We start from the raw sequence: 17,895 nt of genomic DNA, 5'->3' as shown, positions 1-17,895 counted from the left end.
CTGCTTCCGTGCTGTATCTCTGAACTAAACTAAACTAAATTTGCAGACGGCAATCTCCCGAGAATTCTGAGCAATGATGCTATTTGAGAACCAAACACAGGGTGGTGGTATGGCTACACAGTACAGCATAAGATCTCTAGAAAATCATTCAGGAAAACCAACAATGTGTTGCTTAAAATGAACAAGGAAAAATCGCTTCAGTATTACAGAGAGTGCGATTCTATTCTATCTTTATATAAATACTAGACTAAGTGGGACCCGTTGGGTCCCAGCATCACACAGGAGGGCTGGTCATCCAACGCAATATTCCACCTCTCCACCAATTCTAATATTGGTGGCCAGTTGGGGGGGGGGGGGGGCTTTCTGGAGCGCTAGTATGGGTGTTGTGGGCTGAAGGGACTGGTTTCCAGAGGGCTAGTATGCAAATTGTGCGCCAAATGGATTCTTGGGCTGGCGTCTCAGTCAATCAAGCCTGTTGTGCTGGCAACTCACTCACTCACGGCTGGTGGGCTGGTAGTTGACTCACGGCTAATCCTTGAAATTCTATTTCAAGCAGGGTATAAGGCCACCAAATTCAAGTGCAGTTTCTTACCACTTCTAGCAGGGTGCAAGGCCACCAAATTCAAGTGCAGTTTCATACCATTTGAAGTAGGGTGCAAAGCCACTAAAGACAGCGAGTCGTGACCTCTCCCTCCTCCATCTTGCAGAGACTGAGACACACCCACATTTCCGGGTTTTATAACCCCTCCCCCCCCCCCCACCCCCCACTGGAAAAGGTGTGGCTTTCATGAAGTGATTGACAGGAGAGAGATTCTCAACATTTTTAAAAAAACTAATAACACTTTTGATTTTCATTGATGGGAAGAATTCTCTGCACCTGCTCAGCGGAGGGGGACTGAGTAAGATGGCCAAAAATCACAGCCGTAAGTGGTAGCGTTTTATCTAAAATCAATATACAGTGCAAACAGGAAGTAAGTGCATTTACAGTAGTGCCTTTTAACTTCAAGCCAAAGCACCCACACCACCATTTGCAGTAAGTAGTGCATTTCAACTTCATGTCACCATTTGCAGTAAGTGGTGCCTTTCAACTTCAAGCCAATGCATCCAAACCACCATTTGCAGTAAGTAGTGCCTTTCAACTTCAAGCCAAAGCAACCAAGCCACACCCAAGCCACCATTAGCAGTAAGAGGTGCCTTTCAACTTCAAGTCAAAGCTCCCAAGCCACTATTTGCAGTAAGTAGTGCCTTTCAACTTCAAGCCAAAGCAACCAAGCCACCATTTGCAGTAATAGTGCCTTTCAACCTCATGCCACCATTTGCAGTAAGTAGTGCCTTTCAACTTCAAGCCAAAGCACCCAAGCCACCATTTGCAGTGAGTAGTGCCTTTTCTACTTCAAGCCAAAGCTCCCAAGCCACCATTTGCAGTAAGTAGTGCCTTTCAACTTCAAGCCAATGCTCCCAAGCCACCACTTGCAGTAAGTAGTGCCTTTCAACTTCAAGCCAATGCTCCCAAGCCACCACTTGCAGTAAGTAGTGCCTTTCAACTTCATGCCACCATTTGCAGTGCATTTCAACTTAAAGCCAAAGCACCCAAGCCACCATTTGCAGTAAGTAGTGCCTTTCAACTTCAAGCCACAATTTGCAGTAAGTAGTGCCTTTCAACTTCAAGCCATTGCACCCAAGCCACCATCTGCAGTAAGTAGTGCCTTTCAACTTCAAGCCACACCCAAGCCATCATTTGCAGTAAGTAGTGCCTTTCAACTTCAAGTCAAAGCTCCCAAGCCACCATTTGCAGTAAGTAGTGCCTTTCAACTTCAAGCTAAAGCAACCAAGCTACCATTTGCAGTAAGTAATGCCTTTCAACTTCATGCCACCATTTGCAGTAAGTAGTGCCTTTCAACTTCAAGCCACAATTTGCAGTAAGTAGTGCCTTTCAACTTCAAGCCAATGCACCCACGCACCCCATTTGCAGTAGGTAGTGCCTTTCAACTTCAAGCCACACTCAAGCCATCATTTGCAGGAAGTCGTGCCTTTAGAACCAATAGACATTTTTTGCAAGCTTTAGAACCAATAGACATTTTTTTTGCAAGCTTTAGAACCAATAGTCATTTTTTTTTTGCAAGCTTTAGAACCAATAGTCATTTTTTTGCAAGCTTTAGAACCACTAAGGGCACTTACATTTGAGTAGACATGTGTTCAGTGTTATTCACAGCTCAGAGAAACGTGACCCTCTGCCTTCCTCCATCTTGAAGAGACTGTGTGGCACACCACTTCCTGGCTTTATAGTCCCTCCCCCCTGCTGCCAGCGGGGGCAGCAGAGAGAATGGGGAATTTTGTAAAAACATTAATATCTCTGTCATTTTTAATCGACGGGAAAAATCCTCGGTACACATGCGGCGGAGGGGGTCTCTGAGCAAGGTGGCCAAAAATGACGGCCGTAGGTGGCGGCGTTCTCTCGGAAATCGCAGCACAGATGGCCAAAACCGGTCAAGAACAGACTTTTAGTAATATAGATGTTGAGGTCAAGTATGAGAAAGAAATTATTTTTTTTATTGTACAGCTACTCTCAAGAAATCTTAGTTTCCCAGAAGTGAATCAGAGAACTGTTTATAGTGGGGGAAAAAGAGAGGGAGATTTTTGCTCACAATGTCCATTCATTGAATAGGTCCATTTAGTGTATTGAGCTAAATATTCTGAAGAAGGATTTGTGTTTGAAATATTTCTTATTTGCCGTCATGACAGTCTTGGTGGGCGTACTGTTATTAGTTTAGTCGAGTTTGATTTCTTGTCTCATGTACCAACGTACGCTTTCAAGAGAGCTAGATCGAGCTCTTAAAAATAGCGGAGTCAGGGGATATGGGGAGAAGGCAGGAACGGGGTACTGATTGGGGATGATCAGCTATGATCACATTGAATGGCGGTGCTGGCTCGAAGGGCCGAATGGCCTACTCCTGCACCTATTGTCTATTGGCTATTGTGTATTGTCTATTGTCTATTGTACAGTGTTAATTTAAGAGAGAACTGCAGATGCTGGAAAAATCGAAGGTGGACAAAAATGCTGGAGGAACTCAGCGGGTGAGGCAGCATCTATGGAGCGAAGAAATGGGTGACGTTTCGGGTCGAGAGCTCCGTAGATGCTGCCTCACCCACTGAGTTTCTCCAGCATTTTTGTCTACAGTGTTAGTTTAGTTCAGTTTTAGTTTAGTTTACAGATTCAGCACGTAAGCAGGCTCTTTGGCCCGGCGTGTCCGCAATTACCAGTGATCCCCCGCACCATTTTGGTTCCTTTTGGCCCCTTTTCCATCCCAGCCTCGGGTGCTGTCTATGTGGAGTTTGCACGTTCTCCCTGTGACCGCATGGCGCTCCAGTTTCCCCCCATATCCCAAAGATGTGTGGGTTTGTTGGATAATTGTCCATCTGTAAATTGCCTCTCGTGTGCAAGGAGTGGACGTGAATGTGGGTTAATATAGAGGTAGTGTTTGATGATCGATGGTTGGCACGGACCCGGAGGGCTGAAGGGCCTGTTTCCATGCTGTATTTTTAAATCAATTTCTTTCAATTCAAATCCTAGCCTGACGAAGGGTCCCGACACGAAACGTCATCCATCCCGTTCTCCAGAGATGCTGCCTGACCAGCTGTTAGTCCAGCTCTGCATGTGTGCGCGAGTGTGCGTGCGTGTGTTGTGCGTGCGATTGAGTGTGTGTGCATTCTATTCATTGGGTAGTGTCGCACTATCACCAGTGATGTTGCCTGACCTTGCTTTGAAACGTAGAAACATAGAAAATAGGTGCAGCTGTAGGCCATTCGGCCCCTCGAGCCAGCACCGCCATTCAATACGATCATGGCTGATCATCCACAATCAGTACCCCGTTCCTGCTTTCTCCCTATATCCCTTAATTCCGTTAGCCCTAAGAGCTAAATCTAACGAGTGTGTGGGTGTGCGTCTGTGTGTGTGTGTGTGTGTGTGTGTGTGTGCGTGTGTGTGCGTGCGTGCATGTGTGAGTGTGTGTGTGTGTGTGTGTGTGTGTGTGTGTGTGTGTGTGTGTGTGTGTGTGTGTGTGTGGTGTGTGTGTGTGCATGCGCGTGTGTGTGTGTGCGTGTGTGTTCGTGTGTGTGCGTGCGTGTGTGTGCGTGTGTGTGCGTGCGTGCATGTGTAAGTGTGTGTGTGTGTGTGTGTAAGTTTGTGTGCGTATGTTATTGTTTTTCCTTCAGGATAACCAGAGGGTGGTGTATGGAACGAGCTGCCAGAGGAGGTAGTTGTGGCAGGGACTATCCCAACTTTTAAGAAGCAGCTAGACAGGTACATGGATAGGATAAGTTTAGAGGGATATGGGCCAAATGCAGGCAGGTGAGACTAGTGTAGCTGGGACATGTTGGTCAGTATGGGCAAGTTGGGCCGAAGGGCCTGTATCACTCTACGACAATAAATACAAGAGGCCATAAGGCATGTAATGAGGATGAATCTTGATGGAGATATTGGGGATGAGTTTGATGTGGTCTGTTGGTTAGGATGCATTTATTAATTACTGCACATTAATAAATCTCCCACCGCAGGTAGGTATAATGCATCCACTCCGCCACGTTTGGAACATGTACTTGAGACACAGCTGGGGCACAATTAAAACACTTTATATGTAAACATCTGCAAAACACAACTGTGATAAATAAGTTAACATCTCCAGCAGAAAGGGTTGTCGTTGGTCCCAGGAAGGGTTTGTTCTTGCGCTGGCAGGCGACTAGCTGGCGCTGAGCATCTCCACCAACAGGGCGTTCATCTGGACGTTTCCGATCAGAGGTCGGAAGAAGAGTTGTGTGACGATGTGGGGGCTGATGCCCCTCAAGGAGGCCAGCGCCAGCTCTATCTGGCCGTGTCGACGTGTGTCCTGCTGGTGGATGCACTGGGTGTGTTCCGTCAGCGCTTGCTCAGCCTCCTGTTGTAGGCACAGGATGTGTTGGGGGCAACGCAAGCCCGACACGTCTGCGGAAACAAAACACATATCCGTTAGGATTAGGCCACCAGTTACAGGTGACAGGGAGACAAAAATGCTGGAGATACTCAGCGGGTCAGGCAGCATCTATGGAGCAAAGGAATAGGCGACGTTTCAGGTCGAGACCCTTCTTCAGGCTAGTGTAGCTGGAACATGTTGGTCAGTATGGGCAAGTTGGGCCGAAGGGAGATATTGGGGGATGAGTCTGAAGAAGGGTCTCCTCCCGAAACATCAACTATTTCCCTCGCTCCATTGATGCTGCCTCACCCGCTGATTTTCTCCAGCAGTTTAGCCCTTGTGGCTAAAGGGATCAGGGGGTATGGAGAGAAGGCAGGTACAGGATACTGAGTTGGATGATCAGCCATGATCATATTGAATGGCGGTGCAGGCTCGAAGGGCCGAATGGCCTACTCCTGCACCTATTGTCTATGTTTCTATGTTTTGTCTGCTGTAGCAGCGCCTGCTGGCGCACGCAGGTATCGAACCCGGCGTTCGGAAGCCGCGGTCACGTGACTTGGGAGGGGCTGCTGTTTTTGTGCGGTTTTGCTTTTGCGCCACAGTTGTGTTGCTGACCACCGTTGTCGTGTTTGCGGAGACCTGTAAGCCAAGGAGCTATTGTCTTAATAAATAACGTCGCTGAACTTGGTTGTCGTCTTTGCATCTGTCAACCTACCTTCGATTTTCCAGCATCTGCAGTTCTTACTTAAACAATTACAGATGGCAACTCCCTTCACTTGTTCGTAAGTGATTGGAGCAGATTGGCGATCAGGGTGAAGAAGGGTCCCAACCCGAAACGTTCATACGTTATAGGAGCAGAATTTGCCATTCAGATATCAGTTTGAATTGATTGGAAGATGGAAACAGACCCATGCTGTATCTCTAAACTAAACAAGCAGCTCGCGGGCTCCAGGTATGTCAGAAGGTCAAATATTCATAAGATCATAAGGAAGAGGAGTAGCATTAGGCCACTCGGCCCATCAAGTCTACTCCGCCATTCAATCATGGCTGATCTATCTCTCCCTCTCAACCCCAATCTCCTGCCTTCTCCCCATAACCCCTGACACCCGTACTAATCTAGAATCTATCTATATCTGCCTTAAACATATCCACTGACTTGGTCATCACAGCCGCCGTCTGTGGCAATGATTTCCACAGATTCACCACCCTCTGGTCAAAGAAATTTCTCCTCATCTCCTTTCCAAAGGAACGTCCTTTTATTCTGAGTATAGCCTCTAATTCTAGTCTCTCCCACTAGTGGAAACATCCTTCCACATCCACTCTATCCAGGCCTTTCACTATTCTACGGTCAGAGATACAGCGTGGAAACAAGCCCTTCGGCCCACCGAGTCCATGCCAACTAGCAGTCAACCCGTTCCTGCTCACTTGGGATGATTTACAATTTTTACCCAAAGCCAATTAACCTACAAACCCGCACGTCTTTGGAGTGTGGGAGGAAGCCGGAGCACCCGGAGAAAACCCACGCAGGTCACAGGGAGAACGTAAAAACTGCGCACAGGCAGCGCCCGTAGTCAGGGTCGAACCCGGGTCTCTGGCGCTGTGAGGCGGCAACTCCACCGCAGAGCCTTCTTGGATCTGCACATGTGACCTTCCAGAAGAACATCATGTAATCTTCCTTGTACGCACCAAACCCGCTCAGCGTTGAGAATGTTCAACGTCCAGTGGTTCTTTCTCGTCACGTGCGCGAACACAGTGAAATCCTTGTCTCACAAACAGTCCAGAAGAACATTGCCATACCGAAACACAATCTACGATGAGCAAAGTGTACGGGTATAGTCCACTGGGACCGCATGCTAAAGGCACCAGTTATTGGCGCCACAGTCAAAGTCCAGTCCACGCTCTAGGCATCGCAACGCCGCGGATTCTGCACAAGTTTTGCCAGCAATTGCGCAGTGTCAATCCCAGCCTCAACCTGACAACCCAAATTTCCACCGACCCTGGTTGTGTGGCAATAAATTATATCTATCTATCTATCTATCTATCTATCTATCTATCTATCTATCTATCTATCTATCTATCTATCTATCTATCTATCTATCTATCTATCTATCTATCTATCTATCTATCTATCTATCTACCTTTGCCAACGTTTACTTGAGTGAGTGCCAACAAGGGCGGCACGGTGGCACAGCGGTAGAGCTACTGCCTTAATGCGCCAGTTCGATCCTGGCAACGGGTGCTGTCTGTACGGAGTTTGTACTTTCTCCCCAGGACCACGTGGGTTTTCTCCGAGATCTCCAATTTCCTCTCCCCCACCAAAGACGTACAGGCTTGTCGGTTAATTGGCTTGATATGAATCTAAATTTTCCCTAGTGTGTGTAGGGTAGTGTTAGTGTGCGGGGATTACAATCGAGCCATTTACAGTGTACAGATACATTATAAAGGAATGTCGTTTGGTGCAAGGTAAAGCCAGCAAAGTCCGATCAAAGATAGTCCAAGAGTCAAATTGTGGAAGTAGCCCAGACCATCACTCAAAACATTCTCCCTTCTTCAGATGGAGCATCTGAAGAAGGGTCTCGACCCGAAAACGTCACACACTCCTTCTCCCCAGAGATGCTGCCTGACCTGCTGAGTTACTCCAGCATTTTGTGCCTACTTTCGATTTAAACCAGCATCTGCAGTTCTTTCATACACATCCCTTCCATTAACTCCATTTACACCTCACGTTGCCTCGGCAAGGCCAGCAGCATCATCAAGGACCAGTCGCACCCCGGCCACTCCCTCTTCTCCCCTCAACCATCGGGCAAAATGTTCAGATTCAGGCACAGTTTCTTCCCAGCTGTTATCAGGCAACTGAATCATCCTACCACAACCAGAGAGCAGTCCTGAACTACTATCTACCTCATTGGTGAACCTCAGACTATCCTTGTTTAAGAAAGAACCGCAGATGCTGGAGAAATCGAAGGAAGAGAAAAATGCTGGAGAAACTCAGCGGGTGAGGGAGCATCTATGAAGCGAAGGAATAGGCGACGTTTCGGGTCGAGACCCTTCTTCAGACTGGTTGCCTATTTCCTTCGCTCCATAGATGCTGCCTCACTCGCTGAGTTTCTCCAGCATTTTTGTCTACCTCAGACTATCCCTGATCGGATTTGCTGACTTTACCTTGCACTAAACGTTATTCCCTCATCATGTATCTGTACAGTTTAAACGGCTCGATTGTAATCATGTATTGTCTTTCCGCTGACTGGTTAGCACACAACAAAAAGCTTTTCACTGTACCTCGGTTCACGAGACAATAAACTAAACTGAACTGGGTCTGCAATGAGTTAGATGGCAGTGATGAAGCTGAATTTTAGTTAAAATATAAGAAGATATTAAATTGGCTTCTGGGCTAGTTTACAGCTTATATTTAGTCTCAAATTAGGCTTGCCTCAGGTTGCGGGTGTGTGGGATAATAAATCCTATAACATTGTCTCCCAAGTGAGGAAGTGACAGAGAAAGAAACAGCTAGTCACATCTTTGAAGTAAGATGCCATAAACCAAATGGCCTATGTTTATGAAGGACCAAATGACAGAGAGGAAGCAGCGAAAGAGCTAGGGTGATCTCTGTGAAGATAAAATGTCGTAAACCAAATGGCCAATGTTATCTTGTACCATGTAAACAAAAGGCCTTTGATGTGATGCATTCTGTGGAAACTTTTTCCTGTACCTCTGACCATGACTAATGTCTGTGAAATGTGCTAAGGGGACAAAAAAACCCTATTTAAGGCAATGTAATTCTGTTGTTCAATGAGGTGGACGGAGGACGGTCAAGTGTCTGTATTGGTCACTTGACTGGAGTTCTCGCTCCCTTCCATCGGCCGATGTTAAGTAAAGTTTTGAACTGGTCTACCAAACAGTTTGTGTGGTGTCTGTTTATTAAGAAGCGAACCTGGTTTAGTAGTTATAAAAGTAGCTTTTTCAGCAGCTCAGGACTGCTCTCTAGTTGTAGTAGAATGGTTGGGCCAGTCAGACATGGCCAACTCCTCTTTGGAAGGAAGTTCAGGACCAGAGGTCTAAGGGGTCAGTAGATTGTATGCAAGTTACTAATGTACAGCTACTGTACATGGATCAATTCCTTTTCAAGTTTGGTAGTTACAGCTGTGACTGCAGACGTTGTACAGAGTAGCGTAGCCTTTACAAACCACCTGGGGGGAGAGCAGAGAGTCAATGTCTGACAAATAGAGTTATAGAGTGATACAGAGTGGAAACAGGCCCTTCGGCCCAACCTGCCCACACTGGCCAACATGTCCCAACTACTCTAGTCCCATCTGCCAGCGTTTGGCCCACATCCCTCCAAACCTGCCCTGTCCATGTACCTGTCTAACTGTTTCTTCAAGGGTGTTATAGCCCAACTACCTCCTCTGGCAGCTTGTTCCATACACCCACCACCCTCTGTGTGAAAAAGTTACCCCTCAGATTCCTATTAAATCGTTTCCCCTTCACCATAAACCTATGTCCACTGGTCCTCGATTCCCCTACACCTGGGCAAGAGACTCTGTGCATCTACCCGATCTATTCCTCTCATGATTTTGTACACCTCTATAAGATCACCTCTCATCCTCCTGCGCTCCAAGGAATAGAGTCCCAATCTACTCAACCTCTGCCTATAGCTCACACCCTCTAGTCCTGGCAACATCTTCGTAAATATTCTCTGTACCCTTTTCAGCTTGATTACATCTTCACCAGTAATCACCAGTAATCACCCGCTCACACTCGTGAAGTTTGAATAAAGGTTCCGTCCCAAATCGTCACCTGTCCTTTTTCTCCAGAGATGCTGCCTGACCCGCTGAGTCACTCCAGCATTTTGGGTCTTTCCCTACACACTAGGGACAATTTGCAGAAGCCGAAAAAACCTGCACGTCTTTGGAGTGTGGGATGAAACCCGAGCGCCCGGTGAAACCCACGCGGTCGGAGGGAGAACGTGCAAACTCCGTACAGACAGCATCCGCTGCGCCGATGTGTAATAGATAAATTAGCAGTGTTTAAGAGGCACAGGGAAGTGCAAGGATTAGAGGGATATTGATCACGTGCAGGGAGATGCTATCTTGGCATCATGTTCAGTGCAAACATTGTGGGCTGAATGGCCTGTTGCTGTGCTGTGTTGTTCTATCTTCCATGGTCTACGTGCTCCATATTGCTGACCATAGAATTTAAGATAATTGTTTCCCAATTAAAATATCATTGGTTCTGCAGTATCACTAGAGATGCATTCTATAGGTTCGACTCCCCGATCCAGGGTCCGATCGCCCGGCACGGGGGAGCTGACATCCCCCCCGATTCGGGAGCTTGATCGCCTCGACGCGGAGGGCCCAAACGCCTCGGTCTACGGGAGTCAACATTGTCCCATCAGTGGGAGGCTCGAGGCCCCCGACCACAGGAGAACAAAGACGGGAAGAGATTGAACTTTTCCTCGCCTTCCATCACAGTGAGGAATGTGGAGGAGTCACTGTGGTGGATGTTTATGTTAAAATGTGTTCCGTTGCTTTTTATTTGTATGACAGACTTGGCAAATGAAATTCCTCGTATGTTGCAAAATACCCTTGGCTAATAAAGTATTATTGTGTTGCATTGTATTGTATTGTATATACAGAGAAACAGAGAAAACATAAATGGTTCAGCAGCCTCTAAAATTATTTCATTTTATACCCCTTAACAATTGTTAGACTTTTAATGTATTTGTCTCTGGTCATTTGAGTTAGAACCTAACCTTATAGAATAGGAACTTCAGAGGTTCCAAGAAAGATTGTGACATCATGACCAATTTGTCTACTTCAACACTTAATCAAGATAACCGAATCGCCTTACACTTCAAAAGTCAGCCTTGAATAGACTTAGCAAGCAAAGAATTCATTAGCCACTGAGAGAAGCAATCTCTTCTAGTTTTAACTGGTGTCTCAATTATCAGAGTTATAGACTAATACTGCATGGAAGCAGGCCCTTCGACCCTACTTGTCCATACTGACCAAGATGCCCCATCTAAGCTCGCCCCGTTTATCTGCATTTGGCTCATATCTCTCCAAATCTTTGCTATCCATGTACCTGTCCAAATGTCTTTTAAATGTTGTCATAGTACCTGCCACAGCTACCTCCTCTGGCAGCCCATTCAATAGACAATAGACCATAGGTGCAGGAGTAGGCCATTCGGCCCTTCAAACCAGCACCGCCGCTCAGTGTGATCATGGCTGATCATCCCCAATCAGTACCCCGTTCCTGCCTTCTCCCCATATCCCCTGACTGTGCTATCTTCAAGAGCCCTATCTAGCTCTCTCTTGAAAGTATCCAGAGAAGCTGCCTCCACCGCCCTCTGAGGCAGTGAATTCCACAGACTCACCACCCTCTGTGTGAAAAAGTGTTTCCTCATCTCCGTTCTAAATGGCTTACTCCTTATTCTTAAACTGTGGCCCCTGGTTCTGGACTCTCCCAACATCGGGAACATGTTTCCTGCCTCTAGCGTGTCCAAACCTTTAATAATAATCTTATATGTTTCATGTACATTCCATATACACCTCCACACCCCCAGATTCAGGGACAGTTTCTTCCCGGCTGTTATCAGGCAACTGAATCATCCTACCACAACCAGAGAGCAGTCCTGAACTACTATCTTTGATGACCCTCGGACTATCTTTGATCGGATATTGCTGGCTTTACCTTGCAGTAAACGTTATGCCCTCAATGGCTGTGGACGGCTCGATTGTAATTACCTATGGTCTTTCCGCTGACTCGTTAGCACGCAACAAAAGCTTTTCACTGTACCTCGGTACACGTGACAATAAACTAAACAGAAACTGTATATTTATTTCCGTTTGCACATTTATCTCTTCATGAGCTGCATAATTAAAATGAAATAAATTAAATGAACCTGTAACTTTTTAATCAGCCTCCACCACCACCTCCTGGTGCTGTGTTGCAGGCAGCCACCACCTCCTGTGTTTGCCCTCTCAAACCTTATCCCTCTGCCCTACAGCATTTGAATGCCCATTAATATTTGCAAAGTAAATCACAACACATTACAGCACGGTGGCGCAGCGGTAGAGTTGCTGCCTTACAGCGAATGCAGCGCCAGAGACCCGGGTTCGATCCCGACCACGGGTGCTGTCTGTACGGAGTTTGCACGTTCTCCCCGTGACCTGCGTGGGTTTTCTCCGAGCTCTTCGGTTTCCTCCCACACTCCAAAGACGTACAGGTATGTAGGTTAATTGGCTTGGTGTAAATGTAAACATTGACCCTAGTGGGATAGTGTTAGTGTGCGGGGATCGCTGGTCGGCACGGACCCGGTGGGCCGAAGGGCCTCTTTCCGTGCTGTATCTCTAAACTAAAGTGAACGAAATTGACAGGGTTCATGCTGCCTACCCTATCGACACTGTGATTTCAATGTTTTCAAGAGAGATTTCGATTTAGCTCTTAGGGCGAAGGGAATCAAGGGATATGGGGAGAAAGCAGGAACGGGGTACTGATTTTGGATGATCAGCCATGATCATATTGAATGGCGGTGCTGGCTCGAAGGGCCGAATGGCCTACTCCTGCACCTACTGTCTATGTTTCTATGTTACACCTCACATAATTCTATTTACTTGTGTCAGGTCTCCCTTCAACCTCCAGCGTTCCAGAGGAAACAATCCAAGTCTTTCCGACTTCTCCCCGTAGCGAACTCTCCGTAAAACTCCGGGCAGCATTCTGGTAAACATCTTCTGCCTCCTCTCCAAAGCCTCCACACCCTTCCTGTAATGAGGTGACCAGAACTGCCCGCAATGTAAGACACTTGGACCTGCTGGGAGTTTCCAGCACTTTCAGTTTTCCCACCATCAAATGGTAGATATTTTAAGTTGCTAAGATATTTTAAGAGTTGCTGCCTCACAGCATCAGAGACCCGGGTTCCATCCCGACCTCGGGCGCTGTCGGTGCGGAGTTTGTATGTTCTCCCCGTGACCGCGTGGGTTTTCTCCGGGTGCTCCGGTTTCCTCCCCCACACTCCAAAGACGTGCAGGTTTGTAGGTTAATAGACGCCCGAGTGTGTGTAGGATAGTGAGAGCGTACGGGATGATTGTGGACCCGGTGGGCCGATGGGCCTGTTTCCGCGCTGTATCTAAAGTCTGGTAAAACTGCAGATGCTGGAATCTTAAGTGAAAACAAAGTGAACTCAGTGGGTCAGGCAGCATCTATGGAGAGAATGGACATCGGGGCCCTTCTTCAGGACCATAACTGACCCTAATATTCCATGCAATGCGTCAGAAAAGGCCAACTTATGGGCGATATAGTGGATGTGGAGAGGATGTTTCCACTAGTGGGGCAGTCTGGGACCAGAGGGCGCAGCCTCAGAATTAAAGGACGTTCCTTTCGGAAGGAGATGAGGAGGAATTTCTTTCGACAGAGGGTGGTGAATCTGCGGAATTCATTGCCACAGAAGGCTGTGGAAGACAAGGCAATCGAAGGTAGACACAAGTGCTGGAGAAACTCAGCGGGGACAGTAGCATCTATGCAGCGAAGGAAACGTTGCCTATTTCCTTCGCTCCATAGATGCTGCTGCACCCACTGAGTTTCTCCAGCACTTTTGTCTACCTTCGATTGTCCAGCATCTGCAGTTCCTTCTTAAACCCCAAGGCAATGGATATTTTTAAGGCAGAGATAGATAGATTCTTGATTAGTGCAAGTGGCAGGGGTTATGCGGAGAAGGCAGGAGAATGGGGTTAGGAAGGAGAGATAGATCAGCCATGATTGAATGGCAGAGTAGTCTTGATGGGCCGAATGGCCCAGTTCTGCTCCTATCACTTGTGAATATGACTAGGGTGGGGGAGGGACACAGAGAGAGGGGAAGCAAGGGTTACTTGAAGTTAGAGAGATCAATGATCATACCGCTGGGTTGTAAGCTGCCCAAGCAAAATATCCGGTTTAGTTTAGTTTAGTTTAGTTTAGAGATACGGCGTGGAAACAGGTCCTCCGGCCCACCGAGTCTGCACCGACCAGCGATCCCTGCACAATCAGGTTCACCAGATTTATTCCTGGGATGTCAGGACTTTCATATGAAGAAAGACTGGATAGACTCGGCTTGTACTCGCTAGAAGATTCAGGGGGGATCTTGTAGAAACTTACCAAATTCTTAAGGACTGGACAGGCTAGATGCAGGAAGATTGTTCCCGATGTTGGGGAAGTCCAGAACAAGGGGTCACAGTTTAAGGATAAGGGGGAAATCTTTTAGGACCGAGATGAGAAAAACATTTTTCACACAGAGAGTGGTGAATCTCTGGAATTCTCTGCCACAGAAGGTAGTTGAGGCCAGTTCATTGGCTATATTTAGAAACATAGAAACATCGAAATTAGGTGCAGGAGTAGGCCATTCGGCCCTTCGAGCCTGCACCGCCATTCAATATGATCATGGCTGATCATCCAACTCAGTATCCCGTACCTGCCTTCTCTCCATACCCTCTGATCCCCTTAGCCACAAGGGCCACATCTAACTCCCTCTTAAATATAGCCAATGAACTGGCCTCGACTACCCTCTGTGGCAGGGAGTTCCAGAGATTCACCACTCTCTGTGTGAAAAAAGTTCTTCTCATCTCGGTTTTAAAGGATTTCCCCCTTATCCTTAAGCTGTGACCCCTTGTCCTGGACTTCCCCAACATCGGGAGCAATCTTCCTGCATCTAGCCTGTCCAACCCCTTAAGAATTTTGTAAGTTTCTATAAGATCCCCTCTCAATCTCCTAAATTCTAGAGAGTATAAACCAAGTCTATCCAGTCTTTCTTCATAAGAGGGAGTTGGATGTGGCCCTTGTAGCTAAAGGGATCAGGGGGAATGGAGAGAAGGCAGGTACGGGATACTGAGTTGGATGATCAGCCATGATCATATTGAATGGCGGTGCAAGCTCGAAGGGCCGAATGGCCTACTCCTGCACCTATTTTCTATGTTTCTATGTTTCTATTAACACTATCCTACACACACTAGGGACAATTTACACTTTTCCAAGAATACGAACCCAAGCCATTTAAACTACAAACCTGTACGTCTTTGGAGTGTGGGAGGAAACCGGAGATCTCTGAGAAAACCCACGCAGGTCACGGGGGAGAACGTGCAAACTCCGTACAGACAGCACCTGTGGTCGGGATCGAACCGGTGTATCTGGCGCTGTGAGGCAGCAACTCTACCGCTGCGTCACCGTGCCGCCCAAGGTTGTGAGTGTTTGTTTTCAACCTTTTACAAGGGAAAAGGGGCATTTCCTTTCTGAAGGTGCTGAAAGAATTGTTCCGCAGTGTGTTGTGGAAATCATTTGTATAACCTTGGCAGAAAGCGCTGGCCTTCAGATCTGATTGGCACCTTGGAAGGTTTCGGAACATGCCTGTCTCAGTCATTTTCAGCAAATGCTATTTGAAAATTGCGATGAATGGCTCACTTCTTGTGAAGGGCGGCACGGTGGAGCAGCAGTAGAGTTGCTGCCTCACAGCGCCCGAGACCCGGGTTCGACCCTGACCACAGGGTGCTGTCTGTACGGAGTTTGTACCTTCTCCCCTTGACCATGTGGGTTTTCTCCCGGAGCTCCGGTTTCAATCAATATTTATTACATGTCATTTGAACCTCAGCGAGGCTCAAACGAAACTCCGTTTCCACAGCCATACAAACAAAGGCAATTTCCTACAGACATACACACAATTCAATTTACAAAAACATCCATCACAGTGGACCCACTGTGTTGGAAGGCAAAGTCTTTTCTCTCCCCTGTTCTCCATTTCTCTCCCGATGTCGAAGCCCCAGGCGGGCGATGGTGAGTCCCACGGCCATTTTAGGCCGCGCCGGGCGATGTACGGCCCCGCTCCCGGTCTAAATGTCACGAAGTTGGAGCCCCCGGCGTGCGCTGGAATGTCCCACGGCCATGAAGCCGCGCCGGGCGATGTACGATCCTGTTCTCTAACACTCTAAAGACGTGCAGGTTTGTAGGTTAATTAGCCTGGTGTAAATGTAAATAAATAATCCCTAGTGGGTGTAGGATAGTGTGAATGTGCGGGGATCGCTGGTCGGTGCGGACTCGGTGGGCCGAAGGGCCTGTTTTCACGCTGTATCTCTAAACTAAATTAGATTATACGAGACTTAATACTTTGAACTCTGCAAATTCAACCCCCTCAAGACTCCAGAAAGCTGAGATGATATAAGTTAATATGGCAATTGGACGAGAATTATATAGTTTATTTTATTATAACTGATATAGAGTCATAGGGTCTTGGAGTCATGCCGTATTACTCCAAGTCAGTTTTTACCGCAGAAGGTTAAGGGGGGACTTGATAGAGGTCTTTAAAATGATGAGAGGGATAGACAGAGTTGACGTGGATAAGCTTTTCCCACTGAGAGTAGGGAAGATTCAAACAAGAGGACATGATTTGAGAATTAAGGGACAGAAGTTTAGGGGTAACATGAGGGGGAACATCTTTACTCAGAGAGTGGTAGCTGTGTGGAATGAGCTTTCAGTGGAAGTGGTGGAGGCAGGTTTGATTTTAATTTAAAAATAAATTGGATAGTTATATGGATGGGAAAGGAATGGAGGGTTATGGTCTGAGTGCAGGTAGATGGGACTAGGTGAGAGTAAGTGTTCGGCACGGACTAGAAGGGCCGAGATGGCCTGTTTCCGTGCTGTAATTGTTATATGTTATATGGTTATATGTAAACAGGCCCTTCGGCCCAACTTGCCCACACCTACCCAACATGTCCCATCTACACTAGCCCTACCTGCCCACATTTGGCCCATATCCCTCTAAACCTGTCCTATCCATGTACCTGTCCATTTGTCTTTTAAACACTGATAAAATCGGTCTGAAGAAGAAGCAATCATGGGAGGAATAGGTTGGGTATCGCGTTTGTTGCCTAGAGTAGTGGAATCAAGAACCAGAGCACATTTAAGGTGAAAGATTTAATAAGAACATGAGGGGCAACTCTTTAACACAAAGGGTGGTGGGTGTATGGAACAAGATGCTGGAGGAGATAGTTGAGGCAGTGACTCTAAGGAACACTTAGACAGGTACATGGATAGGACAGGTTTAGAGGGACATGGGCCAAACGCAAGCAGGTGGGACTAGTGTAGATGGGACATGTTGGTCGGCGTGGGCAAGTTGGGCCGAAGGGCCTGTTTCCACGCTGTATGGCTCTATGGCTCTAGGATGAGATGTATTCCTCTGTCCTTACTCTGGGTGGTACGGTGAAACAGCGATAGAGTTGCTGCCTCACAGCGCCAGAGATCCAGGTTCGATCCTGACTACAGGAGCTGAATGTATGTACCTTCTTCCTGTGACCGCGTGGGTTTTAAAAACATAGAAACATAGACAATAGGTGCAGGAGTAGGCCATTCGGCCCTTCAAGCCTGCACCGTCATTCAATATGATCATGGCTGATCATCCAACTCAGTATCCCATCCCTGCCTTCTCTCCATACCCCCTGATCCCTTTAGCCACAAGGGCCACATCTAACTCCCTCTTAAATATAGCCAATGAACTGGCCTCAACTACCTTTTGTGGCAGAGAATTCCACAGATTCACCACTCTCTGTGTGAAAAATGATTTTCTCATCTCGGTCCTAAAAGACTTCCCTCTTATCCTTAAACTGTGACACCTAGTTCTGGACTTCCCCAACATCGGGAATAATCTTCCTGCATCTAGCCTGTCCAACCCCTTAAGAATTTTGTAAGTTTCTATAAGATCCTCCCACAATCTTCTGAATTCCAGCGTGTACAAGCCGAGTCTATGCAGTCTTTCTTCATATTAAAGTCCCGCCATCCCAGGAATCAGTCTGGTGAACCTTCTCTGAACTCCCTCTATGGCAAGAATGTCTTTCCTCAGATTAGGAGACCAAAACTGTACGCAATACTCCAGGTGTGGTCTCACCAAGACCCTGTACAACTGCAGTAGAACCTCCCTGCTCTTATACTCAAATCC

General features: G+C 47.1%; 1 protein-coding gene across 1 annotated transcript in view; it reads right to left on the bottom strand.

Moving 5' to 3' along the window:
- Positions 1-4,618: 4,618 nt before the first annotated feature.
- LOC116979308 (nuclear receptor subfamily 0 group B member 1-like) overlaps positions 4,619-17,895 on the bottom strand; it is a 17,027-nt gene continuing 3,750 nt past the window's right edge. The window contains exon 2 of the mRNA XM_033030917.1: positions 4,619-4,978. Within this exon, the coding sequence (XP_032886808.1) occupies positions 4,737-4,978 (242 nt within the window). The 3' untranslated portion in view covers positions 4,619-4,736. The remainder of the gene's footprint in view (positions 4,979-17,895) is intronic.

The sequence above is a fragment of the Amblyraja radiata genome, chromosome 12 (genome assembly GCF_010909765.2).
Source record: "Amblyraja radiata isolate CabotCenter1 chromosome 12, sAmbRad1.1.pri, whole genome shotgun sequence".
In the NCBI taxonomy this organism is placed as follows: Eukaryota; Metazoa; Chordata; class Chondrichthyes; order Rajiformes; family Rajidae; genus Amblyraja; species Amblyraja radiata.
The sequence above is the reverse complement of the archived record's forward strand: the minus strand, read 5'-3'. Positions and strand labels throughout refer to the sequence as shown.